This window comes from Mustela erminea, chromosome 9, assembly GCF_009829155.1.
Source record: "Mustela erminea isolate mMusErm1 chromosome 9, mMusErm1.Pri, whole genome shotgun sequence".
In the NCBI taxonomy this organism is placed as follows: Eukaryota; Metazoa; Chordata; class Mammalia; order Carnivora; family Mustelidae; genus Mustela; species Mustela erminea.
Window position 1 is genome coordinate 24357273 of NC_045622.1, and position 24033 is coordinate 24381305.

The following is a 24033-nucleotide window of genomic DNA, read 5'->3' on the forward strand; positions in this document are numbered from 1 at the left end:
TCTTAGCAGAAACTCTGGAGACTAGAAAGCAGTGGGCCAATATATTCAAACTGCTAAAAGAATGTAAGTGTCAACCAAGAATATTACCTCCAGAAAAATTACCCTTCATAAGTGAGAGACAAATTAAGACATTCCCAGTTAAACAAAAGGTAAGGAAGATCACTGCCAATATACCGACTCTGCAAGGAATGCTAAAAGGACTCCTGCAAGTTGAAATGAAAGGACACTTGACAGTAACTCATCCTCAGTAAAGGTAAATATGTGGGCAATTATAAAAACCAGTATTATTTTAACAACTGTTTGTAACTCCAATTTTTTTTCTACATGACTTCAGAGATTAATATCTCCTTTAAATTGTGAGTATAAAAGCTAGTATTGCTAGCTTTTTCAGTTTATAACTACACATTTTGTTTTCAACATAATTTAAGAGACTAAAACATTTAAAAAATTATTAGTTTATGTTTTTGGACACACAAACATACAGACATAATTGTAAGACATCTATAACTGAAAGGGATGGGGACCAAGCTATAAAGGAGCATAGTTTTTGTATGTCACTGCTGTTAAACTAGTATAATTTTAAATTAGAGTATTATAACTTTAGGATATTAAATGTAATCGCATTGTAACCACAAAGAAAACAGCTACAAAATATACCAAAAAGAAATGAGAATGGAATTTAAACTTTTCACTAAAAATAAATCAACTAAAGGCAAAAGACAGTTATGCAGAAAATGAAAGACAAGAAATATATAATACATAAAGAAAAAAGATTAAAAAATGACAGAAATATGTCTTTCCTTTTCAGCATTTACTTTAAATAGAATGGATTAAACTCTCCAACTAAAAGACAAAGATGGTAGCGGCACCTGAGTGGCGTAGTCAGTTAAGCACCTGACTCTTAGATTAGGCTCAGGTCATGAACTCAGGGTCATGAGATTTAGCCCTGAGTCAAGCTCTGTGCTCAGTGGGCAGTCTGCTTGAGATTCTCTCTCCTTCTCCCTCTGCCCCTCACATCTGGGTGCTCGCTCGCTCTCTCAAATAAATAAATCAGGGGTGCCTGGGTGGCTCGGTAGGTTGTAAGTATCTGCAGTAAGTATCTGCCTTCAGCTCAGTTCATGATCCCAAGTTCCTGGGATTGAATCCAGCGTTGGGCTCCCTTCTCAGGGGGGAGTTTGCTTCTCCCTTTGCCCCTCCCCCCTACTCATGCTTGCTGTCTCTCTCTCTCTCTCTTTCACACACATGCACTCTCTCCCTCTCTCAAATAAAATTTTTAAAAAATGAAAAATAAAATAATCTTTAAGAAAAACAAGAAATAACAATGGTTAGCAAGAATATTAAAAAAAAGAAACTTGTACATTGTTGGTGGGAATGCAAATTGGTGCAGTCACTGTGAAAAACAGTACAAAGGCTCCTCAAAAAATTAAAAATAGAAATACCATATGATCCAGTAATTCTACTATTGGATATTTACCCAAAGAAAACAAAAATACTAATGAAAAAGATATATGTAACCCTATGTTTATTGCAAGATTATTTACAATTAGCCAAGATACGGAAGCAACCAATTATCCATCAATAGATGAATGAGTAAAGATGCATTAAATATATCCACATATACACATACATACATACATACATACAATGGAATATCAGTTGATAATAAAAAGAAGAGTGAGATTTTGCCATTTGCAACAAAATGGATGGACCTACAGGGTGTACATTAAGTGAAGTAAGTAGGACAGAGAAAGACAAATGCCATATCATTTCACTTACATGTGGAATCTAGAAAACAGAAAGAAAAGAAAAAACAAACGGACTCTAAAATACAGAAAACAAACTGATGGTGGCCAGAGGGGAGAAGGGAGGTGGGGGGGAATAGGTGAAATAGATAAAGGGGATTAAGAGGTACAAACTTTCAGTTATAAAATAAATAAGTCATGAAAATGAAAAGTACAGCATTGGGAATACAGTCAATATTATTATAATGTTGTTGGGTGACAGACGGTGACTGCACTTACTGTGTAATGTATGGAACTGTTTGATCAACATGTTGTAAACCTGAAACTAATGACACTGTATGTTAATTGTACTTCAATTAAAAAATATAGAGATGACAGAATGAATTTAAAAAAGATAATCTACCTATATGCCGTCTAGAAGACTATCTTTGGATCAAAAGATACAAATAGGTTATACAGAGAAGTCCTAAAACTCAATAAAACAGAACAAAATAAAACAAATTCAAAAATGGGTAAAGGATTTGAACAGACATTTCTTCAAAGAAGATACACAAATGAACAATGAACACATGAAAAAATGTTCAACATCACTAATCATGAAAGAAATAAAAATTTTAACTTACTTAACAGTATGGAAAAATGTTCAAAGATCGCAAATATATGGCCACCCAGAACTTCCTCTCTTTTAAGTATCCAATGGTGATATTCCCTGTATCTCTACTGCCCCATCATGCCAGGGACTATCCACTCTCCATCCTCTCTTTACTGTCGTGAGCAGAGTCAGTAGTGTCTTTAAAGCTAATCAGATTGAAGAACCAGGAATCAGGGGGTGGAAGTTGGGGTGGGACCATTCAATATAACTCATAGTGACTCACTAGCAAAATTTGTGCTTCCTGTCCCCACAGCTATTTGCTCTACTACCCTAAATGTCTTAGTTCCAAAGGGAGGAACACTTCCACCAGAAGACAAAGTAACAACCCCACTGACCTGAAAGTAACTGCCACCCGGCCACTTTGGGTTCCTTATGCCTCTAAATCAACAGGCCAAGATGTGAGTTTTGGCATTAGATGGGATGACTGACCCTGACTACTGAAGGGAAATTGAGACTGCTACTGTACTACAGAGGTAAAGAAGAATACATCTGGAATACTGGAGCTCCCTTAGGACATCCCTTAACTACCACTGTCCAGCCACTGAACACAATGGGAAATTACCAGAACCCAATTCAGGCAGGGCTATTAATGGCCAGATCCAGAATTCAGGTATGGGTCATCCCACCAGGTAAAGAACAAAACCACTGAGATTCTTTCTCAGCACAAAGGGGATATAGAATGAGAAGCAGAAGAATGCAGCTGTAACTCCAGCTACAGCCACATGACCAGTTACACAAGCCAAGACTATAATGCCATGAATATAACCTTATTTTGCTCTGAATGTGTGCATGTGTGTGTGCGTGCGTGTAGCATAGCAAATATCTGTTTTCTTCTCTCTTATCACCTTACATAAGATTTGTATCACTGTACTTAAGTATTTTTAACTTTATATTATAGTATTTAAGTTAAAGGATATCAAGAAGAGTAAAGTACCCAGGGACTTTGTATGCTCTTCTAGGAAAATGCTTAGAATGTTTTGGTTGTGAAAAATAGTTGATCATGATGTTAGGCAGAAGCAAGACCTTCTTATTTATTAGAGACTCAGAATGGCTTAAGGAATGCCAAGTTGAGGGCGCCTGGGTGGCTCAGTGGGTTAAGCCTCTGCCTTCAGCTCAGGTCATGATCTCAGGGTCCTGGGATCAAGCTCCGCATTGGGTTCTCTGCTCAGCGGGGAGCCTGCTTCCTCCTCTCTCTGCCTGTTTCTCTGCCTACTTGTGATCTGCCTGTCAAATAAATAAATAAAATCTTAAAAAAAAGAAAGTAATGCCAATATGGCAGGATGGACTGTGATTATTAATTTTATACATTAACTTCAGGTCAGACATTACTCCAAATAATTCTGTGAAGTTATCTTTCAGATGAGATTAACATTTAAGTAAGAAGACTGAGTAAAGCATATTGTCCTCTGCTAAAAGTTTTTAACAGAAAACAAAACAAAACAAAACTAACCTACCTTGAAGAGCACTCTCTACCAGCAGACTGCCCTTGGACTCAAACTACAACAACAACCCTTCCCTTTCTTTTCAGCCTATTCTGGAGATTTTGAACTTAACCATGCCTCCAATCACATGAACCAATTCCTTAAAAAAAAATCTCTCTCTCTCTCTCTCTCTCTCTACCCACATACACACACACACACACAGATTGGTTCTGCTTCACTGGAGAACTCTAATATAGCCATATTTTTAAATAGTAATAAAATAGACTCCTTTTTTTAAAAAGACTTTATTTATTTGACAGTGAGAGAGCACAAGCATGGGAGTGGAGAGGGAGAAGCATGCTCCCCACTGAGCAGGAAGCTCAATGTAGAGCTTAATCTCAGGACCCTGGGATCAAGACCTGAGCTGCAGGCAGATGCTTAACCAACTGAGCCACCCAGATGCCCATAGACTCCTTTCAAAAAAGACTGGTGGGTACCTGAGAAAATACTGAAATAGTCGACCACCAATGATCCATATAATTACAAGGGCGATGCATCACACAGGAGAAGGCCATTAGCGCTCAGCTCCAGTGCTACGGTTAACATCCATTCTGACCAGTTATTATACTCGGGGTTTTTAGTATCACTCTTTTTCACACTATAAATATGAATTCCAAGTAACCTCAATGTTCAAGTCAAAGCTATGAAACTTAACAGGGAAAAAAAAAAAAGACAATTTCATAACTTCAGAGAAGGGGAGCAAATCATATGACAGCAAAACTACAAGCTAGGGGCACCAGGGTGGCCCAGTGGGTTAAACATCTGCCTTCGGCTCAGGTCATGATCCCAGGGATGGGGCCCCACATTGGATTCCTTGCTCAGCGGAAAGCCTGCTTCTCCCCTGCCTGCCACTCCCCCTGCTTGTGCTTGCTCTCTCTCTCTCTCCCCATATCAAATGAATAAATAAAATCTTAAAAAAAAAATACTACAAGTTAGGTTTCTTCATACATAGAACCACACAAAATACATAAAATGAAGAACAAAATAAATGAAGCCTGTACAATGAGAGCAGCATAAAGTGAGTGTAGTAACATGCCACAATATGGGAGATACAAAAACAATAAAGGACTAGATGCAACATGAAAGGACATCTAAAATATGTAAAGCAGTCCCATGAATGAATAAGAAAAATACAAGCAAATCTATAAAACAAAATGAGCAAAAGGCCTGATCTAGATTTAAAACAGAAATCTCAAATGTCCAACATTTGAAAAGATGTTCAACTGCATTAAAAATCAAGAGACTGCAAATTAAAATACAGTGAGAGAAACTTAATCTCCATCAGATGGGTAAAAATTAACAAGTATCAAACAACCAAAAGTTGGCAAGAATGAAGAACAGCAACTCTCATTTACTGTTTAGGGGAGTATAAATTTGTAAATCATTTAAAAAAATAGTTTGGCTTTAGTCAGTAAAGCTGGACATGTGGATCTGCTATCACCTTGAAATTCTACCACACCATGAGACACTCCTGTGTATATGCACCAGGCTACGTATATAATAGTGTTCCAAGAGGCCAAAACTGATGACCCAAATTTCCAACAAATAAACAAGAAAAGAATGGATAAATTACATGTGTCATATGTTCACTGTAGATTAACATATAGTAACAAACTGAACCAACTATAAGTGTAGACATCTATAGGGACCAGTTTCACGATGCTGAATGAAAGAAGAAAGAATACACACAGTAATGAAGCTTACCCAGGTTTGAGAGTTCAGCCTACCCACAGTGCCCCTGGTGCTTATCATGTCCTACCTTTTTATCATAGATCTTATCTTCTTGGCCAACCTCTGTGTTCTTTAAGAATGCATCTTTGGTTTTGGTTGTGGCTGTTGCTCACTAATACAACCAAAGCACCTACAACAGTGCCTGGTATAATACAGTACTTAGTATAGGTATAATATAGTACTCAGTAAGTATTTGCTGAATGGACTAGAATAATTCCAATTATTTAAGTTTAAGAACAGGCAAACCAAACACCATATGGAATAGGGATATAGATAGTAAAACTATAAAAAATTAAAATGAATACTATAAAAGTCATGGTATAAGTAATCTTTAGGGTAGAGAAGGCAAATGCAACAGAGGAAGGACACCCAGGAAATTTCTATCTCTTAGCCTGGGGTTTAAAATGTACACATGTATGTATAATAATATATATATGCATATATTTTATAAACATATATATATATTTTTATACACATACTATACCTCACAATAAGAAAAAACATTGAGAAAACCTCCATTAGTACATCTCCCCCATGCTACACCACTTCACTCTGATTTAACCACCATTACTTTGATCCAACCTAAGAGTCAGGTAACAACTAGAATGCTTCATGCTAGAAAACAATAGCAAATGTTGTCTAGGAATCTCATAGAAATGCGGAGATTGATAGTGATCCTATTATACTATTTCCACTTGAATTAGGAGTCATCACACATCAAGTATTAGTCAACAGAAAAAAATAAAAGTTTTCACATCCACCAACAAGACATCAGTAGAAAAAAAACTACTTCTAAGTGTTACCTCTCAGATACATAGATTTAAGAAAAGGAGATACAGAAAAGAACAGAGATACAGATATATTTTAATTCAGTATGTAGGAAATATTTCAAATATACCTGTATGCTGCCAAACTCAACGTTCTCATAATGGAAATGTGCACATTCAGCCATCTTCGGAAAGTGACCTTTAGTGAAGGGTAACCTGAAGTACATGAAATAACTAAGTGAGATACAAGATACTGGAATAGTCAAAATTACTAAACCTAAGGAAAAACTAAAATGGGTTGGAGAGCTCATGCAAGCGAAACTATTTAATAAGCACATGCGCATGAGCACACATATATCCACACAAAGCTTTCCCGAAATACAGTGAATCAAATGAGAATTACATTTAGAGCGCAGGTCAAAACCAAAATGAATTAAAAGAATAAATAAAAATAAAAAGCATCACTACACTCTCCTATCCTTGTCTCAAGGCAAGGCCCATAGAAAATCTATGCTTTCAGGGAATGTTACGAAAACTGTGAAGAGCCAACTGCTAATCAGAAGGAGCATTCCCAACAAAATATAAAACCAGATTTTACCTGTGAATGTTGTCGCAGCCCATCAGTCCTGGATTAGTGGGTCTGGATGCAGAATGAATATTTTTATCTTTTTCTTTTCTCTATTTACAATGAAAACATAGCTGCCTAACGCTCTGCCAGGTGAAAAGATGGCTTTCTGGTTTTGTTTTTTAATATCGACTTAATGGAATGGTGGCGGATGGGGTATTAAAGCTTCAGTTGGAAAATATGGAATGATTTGTCTGTTGGAAACTGAAATGGAATACCTTCAGATATTTTATATAGGAATCAACTACTAGCATCCATTTCAGGTTTTCTCCAAGGCAGAGCTGAGATATAGCAATCCCGTAACTCAAACAGGCTGATTTTTCTAAATGAGTGAGAGCATGTATTAAGGGCACCAAGACAGACACACTTGGATTGCTCCTATTGAACAAACACACTCTAACAGCCAATGACATAAAGTTGTCACAAGAACAAAATTAAAGTATATTTTTAGACAAGCAGATAATCTTCAGATCTATTCCACTAATTGTTAAGTCATAATTTAGGCTTACAGTATAATTTAATGTATGGACAGTAAAAGCATATGTAGTAAGAAATCTAAAGAAAAGTTTTAAGAGAACTAAAAAACTGATTCCCATTTTAAAAATTCACTTAAAACCCACGGTACAATTCCACTTACTTTTTCACATGTTTAACCTTCATACTGGCTGTACTGCCACATGTCTTAAGACTAAGATCTCCAGGGATCTCTGGAACATCAGCTCCTCTCGCCTTAAAAAAATAAAAACAAAAGGTTTAGGACTATTCCCTTAATATAAATAGGTTTTAAAAAGCAGATTATAATTTTAATGGTTCTGCTGCCTGTACCAACAGCAATACATACTAATATTCTCTTCTTAAAACTATAACTTACTTGAGTCTTGATTTACTAAGAATAAGGAAAAAATATTAATCTAATTCAAATACTTAACTGCATAAGAAAAAATTTTCTGTGAAATATGAATTATTATACTCTTATAATCAAGTTTCAAAATTAGCTGTTATATTATCTAAACTAAACTAAAATCTCCCCCAGGGAACTGGAAAAAATAACCTTAGTTGCGGTGATTAATAAAAGTTAAAATGGCAATATGAACATAATTAGAAGATCACAACATGCATTTCTCACACCAAAATACAGGTGACATCTGTTTCTAGCTTACTCTTTTGTCTGCCACAGTTTTCAGATATGATTTTTTAATTCTAGTGACAGCTTTCAGCTGCATGATTTTAAAAACAAACAGGATCAGAAAGGTCTTCATATTCTGCACAAAATAAACAGCAAATCCAATTATCTATCGTAAAAAAAATTTACAATATATTACCTATGGTTTGTAACAGAAAAACTGAGTTATTATAGCCAATGCCACAGAGTGCAATAGGGAGGAAAAAACAGGATGAGAAGTTAAAATGACTTAAGAGGAGATTTGCAAGGATGTATATATATAATAGAATACTATTCAGCCATAAAAAAGAATGAAATCCTTCCACTGGCAACAACATGGATGGATCTTGATGGGCATTATATTAAGTGAAATAAGTCAGAATGAGAAAGACAAATACAAATGATCTCACTTATATGTAAAATCTAAAAAACAAAACAAACTCAAAAAACAAAAACAAACAAACAAAAAAACCAAACTCATAAATACAGAGAACAGACTGGCCGTTTCGGGTGCAGGGGTAAGGGATAAACTCTAACTCTAGACTCTTAAAAAATATGCAGTGGAATTGATCATGTAAATGACAATTCAGGTTGATAATATCCTAGATGAATACTGTACAACTTAAAAATTATGATAAACAATATCTTTTTAACGACAAAACGAAAATATTTTCCAGTAGTCATTCATTCAACTGAAAAGACTTTATCACACAATATTTTGCAACAACTTAGATCATCTTAATTTGCTAAAATAGTATGTAACAATATTCTCTCGATTTTTACGAAATTTGTATACCAAAATTTACCTGACATAAAGAAGTTTGCTGTGCTTAAATTCCCATTAAAATTTTTAATAAAGTGGGTTTTCATTATTTATTCTGTAAATTATTCATATATTCACTTAAAAAGGGTTATAGCACATAGACACACAGCAGAAGAAAAAACCAGTGAACTTAAGAAGTAGCAAGAAAACAACGCACAAAAAATTGTCTGCTTTTTAGTTTTTGTGTGTGAAAGAAAAAGACCATAAAAAAAAGTCTCACGGACATATGCAACAACATAAAGCCATTTAACATACATGTAACTGGAAAAAAACCAAAATCGTACATGTCACTGAAGTCAAAAAAGGAGAGGAAAATGCCCTCTCTGGGGATGGTGATAGGGGATTAAGAAGGAGAAGAGGAATAGAAAAAACATTTTTAAAAATGGATTAAAAATTTACAAATTTTATGATGATTATGAACACACTGATCCAGAAAATTTCATAAATAAAAAGTCTGATAAACACTTAGGAAATTACACAGGGCCTATTATAATCAGATGGCTAAAAAGCACTGATAAAAAGAAAATCTTAATAGCTGCCAAAGGGGGAAAAAAAGAATATACATTACATTCACAGGAATAAATAGAATAAAAGCAGAACATTTGGACTAAGCACTTTTAGTTGCTTTCTTAAATAAGTGTCAATACAGAATTCTATACCCAGCAAAATTTATTTCAAAAAAAGAATATGAAGTTTCCAGCCTCTTCCACTATTTATAATAAAAATTCTGGAGATAACAAAATGAGATAAAATATAAACATGCAATTACTTTAGAGCTCTAGAAAATTTAACGAGGCAGGTAGATTTGGAAGCACACTCGAAAGCTGAAGAGTGATTAATAAAGTGGCAGGGTGCCCCTCATTTTCCCCCACTCTGTTACCTCCTGGATTGACCCAAGGACAGGCTGAATCAGGAGGTAAGTACAGGTAGGGTCAGCAAAACTCTCAGGGTAATCCAACTTTCTGGCCAAAGGACTTGAAAACTGCCCCTTGAATGTGGGGGAAAGAGTCAAGAGATTTTTTTTCCCTCATTGATCTCTTCCAGACTGGCCCAAGAACAGACCTGACACCATTTCAGCTGTAGCATGGGCACATAAGATCCTAAATGAAAACCCATTCTTCTGAATAGAAAAACAATTTTAAAAGGACCCTGTTATATAAAGATTGTAGAGATAATTTCCTATTTTTTTTATTTTTTTCCTCACTACTTAGACCTACCAGTAGCCCCCTCAGGAAAAAATATGTGCAATACTAGAGGCTAAAACTCGGAGAACGCCACCCTTCCAGTCCAAGAAACCAGGAAAAGCATCCTTTCAGAGCACTGTGTGTAAAATCCCTAAGAAAAATAAGATGTAGCAAAGGCTGTAAAACTGAACTGATGCCAAAACTACCACCTAAGGAAGTCCAGAAAGAAAGCTCAGTCTGAACCCAACTAGGCTGATGCCTGACAGGACCAAAAAAAAAAAAAAAAAAGTCAACATTCTCTAGAGGATGTTAGTGGAGCCAGTCTCACAAAACAACATTCAAAATGTCCCTGATGCAACCCAAAATTACTAGATACATCAAAACCAGTAAAATATGGGCAATTCCCAAGGGAAAAGACAATCAAGAAATGCCAACTGTGAAATGAAACAGATGCTAGAATTACCAAAGACTTTAAAACATAAAGAGAATAAACACACTGCATTAGATATTGAAACCAATGGAAAGACAAAAATTCCTCGAGGAAAACCGTAAACCACACTAAAAGATCAAATAAAAATTTCAAAACTGAAAATGTAATATCTAAAATAAAAAACTCTGACTTGACTCAAGAGCAGAATGGAAATAAGAGAGAAAAAGAGTCGGTGGGACCTAACAGACAAAAAGAAACTATGCTCTGAGAGGCATATATTTAAAATGTTTTAAAAGACTGAAAAATATGAACAGACCCATAGATACCTACTGAGAAGAAACACTGTTACAGAAAAGAAAAAACCTATTTGAACTAATAACTCTCCTTCATGAAAATATAACAAATATGTTGAAGGATACATGTTTACAGATTCAAGATCAACAAAAATAAAACAAACAGACAAACAAAAAGAAAACCACAAAACAACACATAATCAAGCTGTTTACAACCAATATAAAAGAAGTGTCCTGAGAGCTACCAGAGAAAAAAAGACCTATTACATATAAAGTAATAAGAATTGAAATGGCTGGATTTCTCATTAGAAACCCAGAAGACCAAAAGACAGTGGAACAACATTTATAAAATGCTGAAAGAACTCTCAATACAGAAAACGACATCAAATGAAAATATCCTTCAGAAAGGACATACAAATAAGGTCATAGTCAGATTTTTAAAAATTAAGAGAATCTGTTACCAGTGGAGGGGCTCTAAAAGAAATGCTAACGAAAACTCTTCATGTAGAAGGAAAAATGATATCAGAGTAAAACATGGGTCTTCTCATACAAAGGAAGAGCAATAGAAATAATAAATAATAATAAATATATAATATTTATATATGTAATATATAATTAATAATAATAAATAATAAATGAGTAAGAGATTGTTAACCTCCTCTTAGGTTCTTTAAAATATACATGCCAGTTGAAAAGCAAAAATTGTAATACTGATCAATGAATGCAGATGTAATGCTTATAAAATCTGTAATATTAATGGAGAAAGATAAAGGGACCTACATGGAGGCAAGGTTTCTACATTCTGCTTGAAGTGTAAAACAATAATTACAAATAGACTATAAAAAGTTCGTTATATGAGGGGCACCTGGGTGGCTCAGGCATTAAGCATCTGCCTTGGGGTCAGGTCATGATCCCAGGGTCTTGGGATCGACGCCTGTATCGGGCTCTCTGCTCAGCGGGAAGTCTGCTTACCCCTCTCTCTCTCTTTGCCTGCATCTCTGCCTACTTGTGATCTCTCTCAAATAAATAAATAAAATCTTTTAAAAAAAAGTTTTAAAAGGATACCAATAAAATATTAAAAAGAAAACACCATAATGAGGCAGATCCCGGGAATGCAAGACTGGTTTAATACCTGGAAAGAAGCCCAATGTTTTGGGTTTGAATTTATTTCAGGAATACTAAGCATGGTTTAATAACAGAAAATCTATTATTATAATTATTTCAAATAGTAGTAATGCAAAGCAACAGACCTCAAATAGGATATATCCTCCTAGAGATAAAGGGAACAACATATTTTCACTAATACTTGCATTATTATTTGGAAACTATTAAAAGTAGAAGATGAAAGCGAATAAGTAATTGCTAATGTCATTAAAAACAAAGGTTTTTCAGCATAAGAGATACAAACATAAATCAAAGAAGTTATGTAGAAGCCCTTATCATTTCCTTTTTTTTTGGTGGTGGGGGGTTTTGACTAAGGCTGCTAGACAAATGCAGAAGGTACACTGAGGGGCACCTGGGTGGCTCAGTGGGTTAAAGGCTCTGCCTTCGGCTCAGGTCATGGTCTCAGGGTCCTGGGATTGAGCCCCACACTGGGATCTCTGCCCAGCAGGAAGCCTGCTTCCCTCTCTCTCTCTGCCTGCCTCTCTGCCTACTTGTGATCTCTGTCTGTCAAATAAATAAATAAAATCTTAAAAAATAATAAAAAAAAAGTATACTGAAACTTAACTATAGCCAGCATATAGCCGAGTCTTCTGTGATATACCCGTGGATAGAATTTTAAAATGGTAATTCAATATTAATACAGTTAGACATTTGGAGCTGATTCAACATTCAAAAAATGTTAAATGTCAATTATATGGCAAATCCCTATGCAAAAGGAAGGAGGCAGCAGATACAGGGCTCTTTTATTCCTAGATTTCTCAAAATTTTTATAAAAGATAAATGAAAACATATATTTATCAAATATATAGACAGAAGAGAACTAGAAGGAATATGAACATTCTGAGTGACAAAAGTTGAAGAGATTTTATTTTAACACACTGCAAAGACAAACTAAAATCACTTTAGAGTTCATCAAAGACAAAAATTAAAGCCCCAAAATAATTTTCAAAACTCAATTTCATAAGTATGATGGGGGGGCGGTGCATGCTGTTTGACAAGAATTCATGTAACAAGATCTAAAGCCTGTACTTGACCACAAGCTAACTATAAGCCAAAGTATATCTTCACTGGCAACAAGCTAGGGCAGTTTGAAAAGATGTGGCATCCATAACAAGGACAGTCAGTATTTGTTTCTCCTTAATCTGAACCAGTTAAACCACATAAGGGAACAGTTCATCCATTTCAGGAAAACATTATTTGATCCTAAAAACATACAAAAATAGGAACTGGCAATGTTTTATCCTTTCTGCTGTACTGCTCCCTAACCCAGAAAAATATTCCACCATCCCTGCCACTGGTACAGATCTTCAAAGAATTTTTCAAATGCCTGTTATCCTGATCCCAAATCCAAGTAAAGCTCTCCCATGACTGTGTAACTGAAGTGATTTAGTGTAACACACGGTGTCCCGATCTAGAAGCATAAAGCTAGCTACTTCTAAAGTCAGTCCCAACGCAATGCCCATCCCTTTTGTTAAATCCATGTGTGTGACTATCTTCTCCCAAAGTCTAGAAAATCCATCTTAACAGATACCAGCAGAATACTAAGAGGTATTACAGATTTTTAACTTGGGAAAAAAATAGGGTATGAAAAAGTGTTTAACATAAAATCAGAGGACTATAAGAAATCTCATTCAGCCATTCTATTGGAGAGGAAACTGAAACCAATGAAGAAACAACATGCCACACTAAATTAGTCATAGCAAGTAAACTGAATTTTTATTACAAAACAAAAAAGATTTAATATAGGCAAATGGAAGAAAAAAACGTTCAAAGACAATTGATTTTTTAAATGAAAAATTATGAGAAACAACTTTTATTCTCTCAAAATATGAAAGACCAAAAATTTTTAAGACTGAAAAGATAGGGCACAAAAGATACTAAACATTGCTGTTTAGAAAACGAATTAATGAAACTCCTAATAAGTAATGTGGGATCTTCATATTCTTTAGATAAGTTAGTTCCTCATAAGACAATAGTAAAAAGAAAAGGCAAAATTCATCATAAAGATATTCATTGAAGTGAAAAATATAAAGCAAATTCGAGGTCCTAATAATTAACGAAACATCAAATAATACTTCCTATATTATAGGATATTATTTAGTCCTTAAATTTCTTTGTTAAGAGTTTTCATTTACACCAATTATAACACATGATACACATAAGTTTTGTCCCAGGCAATCATAAAAACATTTATAGTTTTATAAAGTATTACTGGTTTTAAATCTCCTGGAATATTTGTAATTTCCATCAGGTAAGGTATCCCAGGAGTTAACTATCATGAAGCATATATAATAGAGAAAAACTATGCAACACTGTGGTAAGCAACAGTCTAAAGAAGGCACCCTACCCACCCCCCAAACTCCTGTCAAGATTCCTACCTCCTGGTCATTCAAACACAAAGCTAGGGAATGATGGGAAGAGATTTTTTTTGGACGTAATCCAAGTCCCGGGTCAGTTGATCTTAAAAGAATTGTCTAAATGGGCCTAATCTAATCACAAAAACATCCCCCACCAGCAGTCAACAAGGACACTAGGACCTCAGACCTAGAAACTAAAACTCTGCCCACAACCTAAATGAGGTAGGAAGCAGATTCTTCACTCTTGAGATGAGCACCCAACCCAGCCAACACCTTGGTTTCTGCCTTTTAAGACCCTGAGCAGAAAACCCAGTTCAGCCTGCCCAAACTTGTGACCTACAGAACTGTACAACAAATTAATATTGTTTTAAGTCTCTACATTTGTGATGATTTCTCATGTAGCAATAAAAAACAAATAGTAATAATGTGGTAATTTCTCACACAGCAATAAAAAATGAATACTAATAATGTATAATATTATTATATTATTATAATAATATTAATAACGAATACTAATACTAAAATACAAATACTAATAATACTAATAATCTCCCTCCGTCCCTCCCCTCAGCTGGCACACTATCTCTGTCTCAAATAGATAAATAAAATCTTTTAAAAAAATGAACAAAACTCTCCCTCACTTTTCCCAGGACTGTGATGCAAAAGCCCCAGGAGCTTCTGCTTTCCAGCACTCCCAGTCTCCACTGAAGGCGGTGACTTCAGTACTCTCCCAAGACTCCTGCTGCCAAGCCCTGGGAAGAAAGTGGTTTCTGCAGGTGGAGTTGGTAGCCAGTGGGAGGTACACCAATCTGCCTCAGTATTAACAGCCTTCTCTCCTTTCTCCCTTGCAACCCATACTTCAGTGTGCACACCACAAACAGTTCCATACTCATTTTGCAGATCTCAAGACCCTCATTTGGGGCACCTGGCTGGTTCAGTCCATTAAGCATGTGCCTTTGGCTCAGGCCATTGTCTCAAGGTTCTGTGCTCAGGTCATGATCTCAGAGTTCTGGGACTGAGCCCTGAGTCAGGCTCCCTGCTCAGAAGGGAATCTGTTTTTCCCTCTTCCTCTGCCCCTACTGCCCCCTGTCAACTTGTGCTCACACACTCTCTCTCTCAAATAAACAAAATCTTTAAAAAAAAAAAAAAAAAAATGTCCCTCACTCATTTCTCCTACAAAGAGGAAAAAATTCTTTTCCCTCTCCAGGCAATATTTTTTATTCCCCTTTCACAGGGACACCTGTCAGATCAGTCAGATCTCTCCCTTCCAGTGAACCAGCCAACCCTTTTACCTATGACACCTTTCATAATGCACAATGGGCAAGAGCCATTTTTCCCTTCACTGCAGCACCTTAATAATAAGGCAGAATGCATATATAAGAAAAAGATACAAAACTATATACTGTTTCTAAGTATAAAACTACATTTCCAGACATGATGGGGGAAAGAGAATATATTAACAGAGCAATATTCTCTGAAAGTAACAATTTGGAGAAATTTGTAGAAGAAAATTGTGTTTATATGGGTGTTAAGTTAGAAACTCTTCTGCATTGTAAGATGACATGAAGGAAATACACCAAAACGATCCCACCAGTGTGGGAAATGGGATTATGGGTGAGTCGTTCTTTTTTTTCTCACTCTTCTGTATTTTCTATATAAGGATGTTTTGTTTCTATAAAGGAAGAGAGCTTTACTGAGAAAAAGAGAGAGGGGAAGAGAAAAAGCAAGCAAGCTAGCTATCTTCTTCCACCTCTGCACATTACCTACCTTATAGCAACCAAATGCAAATGCATAACGACTCATAATTAAATGAGATTAGATACTCAATATAATTCCAATAGGCAAAACTAGGTACTCATATTTACAGGCAATTTGGGAAAGAATAAGAGTAAAAACATAGTTATAATGAGATATACCCATGTTCTAGTAATAAAATGGATTTTTTTTATCACTGAGCTAAGATCATGAGTTGATCATGAGTTAATGTGGTAGGAGCTAGAACCACGGTGGAGAAACATCTCAAAGCAGAAAAAGAAGGAGAAATAACTGGTCTTCTCCCCTTTTCCTGCCCTCCAATCTTCTACCAGTGCCTCCCACTGGCCAAGCCTACCCAGAAGCCTGCTGGTAAGAGAGCCTAGGAAATGCAGTTTGCAGGGATTCACCTCCTGCAATAGAGAACAACAGAGAAGGGCAGGAAATCTCAAACCCAGCTTCATGATATTAATTACTAAATGATGAAGCTATCATTGTATTCATATATAATTCTAGTAATGAAATATAAATTATTTTATATAAAATCTCATTTTCACAAGGCAGAAAAAATGTACACAAAGGTACGTACACATACATGCACATTCCTAATAAGCTGAATAAGCAAGACTGTAATACTAAATCTATACTGGGCATAAAGGCAAACTATTCAAAATGAGCAGTTACTTAAGAGCAACAAAAGTAGATATGAAATTGTTACAGAAAATCAACAATAATATCACCAAATAAGCATTCACAAAGGACATCAAAATGCAATCAGCACAGAATATACTATTATCAAAATGGCCCCAAAACATCCCTTTCTTCAAGGAACAAAAAAATCCTAATACAACATATGTGAAGAGAAAGGAAGCCTAGATCAAAACCTTCTTTATGTACAAGGCTAGGAAAAAGCATGTAAAAATAACTCAGGGGGGAAAAATGGTAACTTTTTGCCACTCTTCACTTTCTTCCTTTGATGGACTCAAATATTATTTATTCTATTTTTTTATTATTTGTATTCAGAATTTGAGGGAGAGCACAACAGCTTTAGATTAAGGTTATAAATGATGTTTTTTCCATAACGATGATGAAAAATAACACTTCTGCTTAAATATAGTAGTAAAGGGAAAAATATTTGGCCTCTTACATAGGAAAAAAAAATCACAGGAGCTATCTCTATGTTGGTAGAACTGTATACATATACAGATAATCACCGACTTGAGATGGCTTTAAGTAATGACTTTTTGACTTTACAATGGTACAAAGGAATTCACATTCAATAAGAACTATACTCTTAAGTTTTGAATTTTGACTATTTCCTGCACTTGTGATATACAGTACCATACTTTCTAGTGATGCTGGGCAGTAGCAGTGAGCCACAGCTCGTAGCCAACAATGGGACCGTGTGGAAAAGCTATGATTCTGCACCCATACAACCATTCCGTATTTCACTTTCAGTAAAATGCCATACAATAAATCCACTGAGATATCCAACACTTTATTATAAAAAAGGCTTTGTGGTAAATAATTTTGCCCAACTATAGGCTAATGTAAGTATTCCGAGCATGTTTAAGATAGACTAGGCTAAGCTATAACATTTAGTAGGTTAGAAGTATCAAATGCATTTTCAACAAAAATGCATTTTCAACTTAAAGTATTTTCAACATACAATTGGCTTATTGGGACGTCACCCTATCATAAGCCAAGGATGATTTATACAGATACATATGCATACCCTATACATAACTGAAAAATCAAGATTTGAATATGAAATCCATTCTGTCAAGAAAGGCAAATGGGGCTGCCAGTGTCCATACTCAACCATAGTTTCACCATAAGACACACATGGAACAAATCTCTGAAGTGAAACATGTTTATAGAAACTATTGAATTTTAATTGATCTAAGTATTATTCCCTTTCTTACAAAGGAACAAAAGACAATAAGGGGGAAAGTAATAATAATTATCCCAATACTACAGAAAAGCTAAATCTGTTAAATCTATCATATATTATGTTGAACAATATCACTAAAATGATGTAGGAAAATCTAAAAACAGTATACTATTACCTTTATAAGGACTTTATTTAGGTAAATTACTGCTAGTCTTCAGTGCTGCTAGAAAATGACACTTGTATATTTCTACATTTGAATTTTATTCACCAGATCTACTAATAAAAATTTGCATGTAATATTTAAATATGTATTATAGCTCTTTCTGAAATAAGGCAGGGTATGAATAAATGAAGAGCAGAAGGGAAGAAAGAACCACAAATGTGGGAGACACTTCACTGGGAAACTTCTATTAAAGAAAAAAACAGCAAGATTCTAGATTATCCATGATACTTCAGTTGAGATCTGTTAAGAATCATTACTCTTCCAATTTTATGTTTTATGTACTTTCTCCCTGAGTGTTTCCTAAGTTAAAAAAAATTTTGAAAAGCTATCTAATAAATTGCTTCAGTAAAAGTAATATCCAGATCACTTAATGCCTTAAGTACAATATTTGGAATGTACAATTGACCTTTAACACAGGATTAAAGGACACTGACCCCTTGCACACTTAAAAATGGAGTGTAGCTTTTGACACCCCAAAAATTTAACTACTAATAGCCTACTACTGACCAGAAGCTTTAACGATAACATAAATTGTCAATTAACACACACTTTGCATGTTATATGTGTTATATACTGTATTCTTACAATAAAGGAAGCTAGGGGAAAATACATTATAAAGAAAATCACAGGGAAGAGAAGATATATTTACAGTACCATACTGTATTTACCCAAGAAAATGCACATATAAGTGGATCTGCGCAGTTCAAACCTGTGTTGTCAACAGTAGTTTTCAGTTGAATAATTAACAACAAAATACCCAGTTTGAGTCAGTTCAACAGTTCAAAAGATTTTAGGCTTAACCTTATAAAACTGCCAATTTTGAGCTTGTTTAACCTATAAAACTAACAATTTCCTATGGCTCACCTAATATATATCTCAGAACTCTCAGCAGTATGTTAATTATCTTTAATAATTAATGCCACTTGATTCATGCCAGAGAATTCCCACAATCTTCAGCCAGAAAAGGATGCACCATGGAATGTGGTGGGCTTGGAGTTGCTTATTGAAGAGTTCTGAATATATCTGGCAGGAATTCAAAACCTGGGCTTTGCATATTAATCAATGGTTGCATTTGTGATTATTCAGAAAGCAAAACTAAACAAAACGTTCAGTTTTTGAAGACTGGGACATGATAAACATTTTCAGTTTCTGAGTTATAAGTAAAATTCACCCAACAGTCAAAAATGCGTTGTTAAATATCATGCAGTAACAAGAGAGCTAGACATTCATTTAAAGAACATTTGCAAAGACTTCTTATTTCTTTTATTCAAACTGCAGGTTTTTTACAGCTCAATGGGTAAAAAGAACCAGTCTAAGTACCAAACAGAGTGGACAACTATTAATAAGGAGCAATAAACAAAATACACACCTCCTCCAAAATTTACCTCTTCCTCAAGATTATTCAGGAAGAAATAATCCAGCTGTTTTAATCAGTCCTCATTCCTCTTTAGAAAGTAGGCAACAGACGGGGGAAATGGTCCAATACAAAGGGTACTTTTGAAAAGTCTAAGAAAAATGTACCAATGGTCTCACTTTTATCTTAAAAAGGGGAGAGAAGAGGAAAAAAAAAAGAGAGAGAATAGAAAAATAAAAGAAAAGGAAAAAGAAAAGAAAGAAGAAAATTCATATTAACATCTAACAAATGAGATAATAAAGCAGGAAAATTCAGTGGTTCTACTAGTCCAGAGAATGACAATTTCATTCATTCAAAAAAATATTTACTAAGAATTCATTATACCAGACACAAGGGATGAAACAGTAAACAGAAGTGACAAAGTCCCTGTACTCAATTTCCATTATAATCTAATGGAAAAGAAAGATAATAATGACACAAATTACATTTACTATGGAGAAAATGAAAGCCAGTAAAAAAGGCAGAGAGGAAGGCAGGGCTTTCTTCTAAGAGGGTGAGTAAAGGCAGAACTTGACTGGAATATTTGAAGAGACCAGAAGGGAGGAGCCGGGCAAGCTTTGCAGATCACTTAATGAAGGCACTTTCCAGGAGAAAAGAACACAAATGCAAAGGCCCTGAAGTGAGAGAATACTTGGCATATTTGAGAAAGAGTGAGGAGGCCACATGACTGGAGCAAAATGATTTACAACAAATCCAAGGACTCTGAACTTGAGTGACTGGAACGAAGGTAGTATTACTAACATCAACCGTCAAGTTAAAAGGAAGAAACTCATTTCCGGGAGGGCGAAAGCTGAGATTTAGTGAACCTCTACAGGTCACAGTTTCTACAGGACCTTCCAGTGGGGAATGAATTTTTACAGAACTAGAGATAGGGACATGGAAGTCATCGATAGAGAGATGATGGCCCAATCTGCAGGAACAGTAAAGAAGTGGAAGAAACAAGCATAAAGACACAAAATACAGACCCCAGGGGCATGCCTGCATTTAGCAGGAGGGAAGAAGAGAGGCAGAGGAAAAGAGCCAGCCAACCTTACAGGAACACTGTGGCTGCGATTACATGTGTGAGAGAGAGAAAGTATGTGGGTATGGGAGAGAGCACACGTGTATGCACGTGAGCCAAGCACACGCATGTGTGTTTAGGGGAAACGGAAAGGGGAAGGCATGTGCGGAGGAACACACACATGTTAACAACATTGAGCATTAACTTGTTATCTTCCTTTGTAAAATTTTTGATATTTTGGAAATTAACATTTGTAACTTGTTTTAATTTTCAGAACTCCAGTTGTTAGCATCTAAGAGCATTTTCACCAAGGTCCACTGTATTTATTTTATTAGTAACAACTTCTTTACTAGATACAATATGACCTGCTTTAGCCATAAGCCTTGAACATGCTAATTTTAATGGGAAAAAAAAAAAACCCTCAAGTGAGAAACTGTTCCAGAAACAAAACAAAACAAAAAACCCTTGAGAATTAACAGGATCCATTCTGAGAATACTGATATAATCAATACTAAAAATAAAATATACAATAAAACATTAAGGAGTATGATGTAAAGTGGTTAAAATATTCAGAACTGGTTAAAGATTCTTTCTTCAGGTTTTTTATCTTATCTAAGATCCTAACTTTTTTCACTAAATGATTTCACTGCTAATTAATTGCAAATAAATATTTCACTTAAAAATTAAGAGAAACTGTAGTTTTTTATTAGATTTTTTAATAATATTTATATTATATTTTGTTATACATTTATGAAGAGTAATAAATAAACCATAAATCACAAAAGGATAGGGTGCTACTGAAGGGTTTATTGTTTAAATTTTAAAATGATTTAGAACAGATCAATTATCAGTAAGGAAAGTGAACCAGTAATCAAAAACCTCCCAACAAATAAAATTTCGTATCAGAGAGCTTCACTACTGCATTCTACCAAACATTTAAGGACGAATTAATACCAACCCTTCTTCAATTATTCCAAAATATAAGACAGAACACTCTCATACTGATTATAAAAGGCCAGCATTATCTTGATATCAAAAGCAGACAAGGACACTACAAGAAAAGTAAATTACAGGGGCACCTGAATGGCTCAGTCAGTTAAGCATCGTTTCAGCTCAGGTCATGATCTCAGGGTCATGAGATCAGGCCCTGTTTCTCACTCAGTGTTAGTTCACTTGAGATTCTCTCTCACATTCTCCCTTTGCCCCCTCCCCACACACTCTAATAAATACATACTTAAAAAGTTATTTATGGAACAACATCCCTGATGAACATAGTAGCAAAATCCTCAACAAAATATTAAGCAAACTGAATCCAACAGTACATTAGAAGGATCCCACACCATGGTCAAGTGTGATTCATACAGGGATCAAAGGATGGTTCAATATCCACAAATCAATCAATGTCCATACCACATTAACAAAATGAAGGATAAAAATCATATCAGTATCTCACTAGATACAGAAAAAGCATATGACAACATTCAACATCCATTTATGAGAAAAACTCTCAATCTAGATGATATACAGGGAATGTACCTCAACATAAAGGCCCTATTTGACAAGCCCATAGCTAATATCATACTCAAGGATGAAAAGCTAAAAGCTCTTCCTCTAAGATCAGGAATAAGACAAGGATGCCCACTTTCAACATGTTTATTCAGAAAAGTACTGGAAATCCTACAGGGAGCAATTAAGCAAGAAAAAGAAATAAAAGGCCTACAAATCAGAAAGGAAGAAGTAAAACTGTAACTATTTCTATACGACATATTACATAAATAACTCTAAAGACTCCAACAAAATATTGTCAGAACTGGGGCACCTGGGTGGCTCAGTCATTAAGCATCTGCCTTCAGCTTGGGTCATGATCCCAGAGTCCTGGGATCGAGCCCCGCATCAAGCCCCACATCAAGCCCCTCATCGAGCCTGGCATCAGGCTCCCTGCTCAGAGGGAAGGCCTGCTTCTCCCTCTCCCACTCCCCGCTTGTGTTTCCTCTCTCGCTGTCCCTCTCTTTCTCTCTGTGAAATAAAGTATAAAGTCTTAAAAAAAAAAAACAAAAAACCACTGTCAGAACTAATAAACAAATGCAGTAAAGCTTCAGAATACAAAATCATTAAAAGAGTTGTGTTTCTACACACTCACAGTGAGCCGGAGTACTGAGCATTTTTTCAGTGGGATGCTAGTACCTCTAGGGATTCATTGATCTGAAAGAGGGTGTGGGGCTTGTCTTTGCTGAGACTATTTTCCATCTCTGCAGAGAAGTTAACTTGCAGAAAACTAATAGTACAAATAATTCCTGTCCACAAAAATGCAAATTGTGTCTAGTGGAACTAAAGAGTTTTGCCAGCTTTTGCATCCATTTGCATCTATTTTAGCTTGATTAATCTCTAACAGTAAGGCACTCTGAATTCTCCTTTGAATGAAATCTCCTTTGAATCGAGTTGTAACACTTCACTGGTTCCTTCATTAGTTAATGAGTTAAATATCCTCGGCATGTGTTCATTTTATATTTGTATGAGAGTCATGATTATATCTTCGTAAACTTTATCCTTCAATAAAATGAATAAAAGATTATCTCTATCCTTTCTCAAAAACTCACAATATAGTAAAAGGAAATAGAAACATCCGTAATTAACTAGAATGAGATGAAGTATTAAGACCTGGATATGAACAACATACTATAAGAAGTAAAATCAAAACATTTGGTTCTATTTTTATTTTTATTTTATTTTATTTTTCTATCTGAAAGGTTTCAGAAAGCCTTACATCTTAAGTTACAATTATATAAGAAGGGGCCAAAACTTGGGCCAACCCAGCCCAATGCTTGTTTTTGTATAGTCCATAAGCTAACATTTTTAAATGTATGGGGGAACAAACAAACAAAAAAAAGAGGATGATTATCTAATGACATGTGAAAATTACAAAAAATTCAAATATGTGTCCATAAATAAAGTTTTATTGGAACATAGCCACGCTCATTTATGTATTATCTATGGCTACTTTCATGTTACAGTGACAGAGCTGAGTAGCTATGAGGACCTTATGAGCCACTCATCAATTCATACTGCGGCTCAGCACACCATACACCGTACTATGAAGCTAGAACACAGCAGCATTGCAAGTTCCCCATGTATCACCATACCATGTGCTTAAAATCACTAATTTGTACACAATATATCAAAAATAAGCCAAGAAGAGATAAGTGGACTACCAATGTCATGCTTTTAAGACATAAGAGAATGTGAGTTTCGTTATCAAATAAGATCGCAAAAAAACTGTGTTTATTATGTGCTGACACTACAGCCGTGCTGAAAGAAAGAATATAGATCAAACATCACCAA

General features: G+C 35.2%; 1 protein-coding gene across 5 annotated transcripts in view; it reads right to left on the reverse strand.

The window, feature by feature from the left end:
* The window catches only part of ARHGAP32 (Rho GTPase activating protein 32), a 296673-nt gene that overhangs the window by 162218 nt on the left and 110422 nt on the right, over window positions 1-24033 (reverse strand). For 3 of the 5 annotated variants that reach the window (XM_032356447.1, XM_032356450.1, XM_032356449.1), the window contains exons 3-5: window positions 7636-7727; window positions 6972-7013; window positions 6505-6589 (exon numbers count right to left, since the gene is read on the reverse strand). In XM_032356447.1, coding sequence (XP_032212338.1) covers window positions 6505-6589; window positions 6972-7013; window positions 7636-7727 — 219 coding nt within the window. Of the gene's footprint in view, window positions 1-6504; window positions 6590-6971; window positions 7014-7635; window positions 7728-19649; window positions 19820-24033 lie in introns of all 5 variants that reach the window. The other 2 variants (XM_032356451.1, XM_032356448.1) reach the window with 2 other exon arrangements.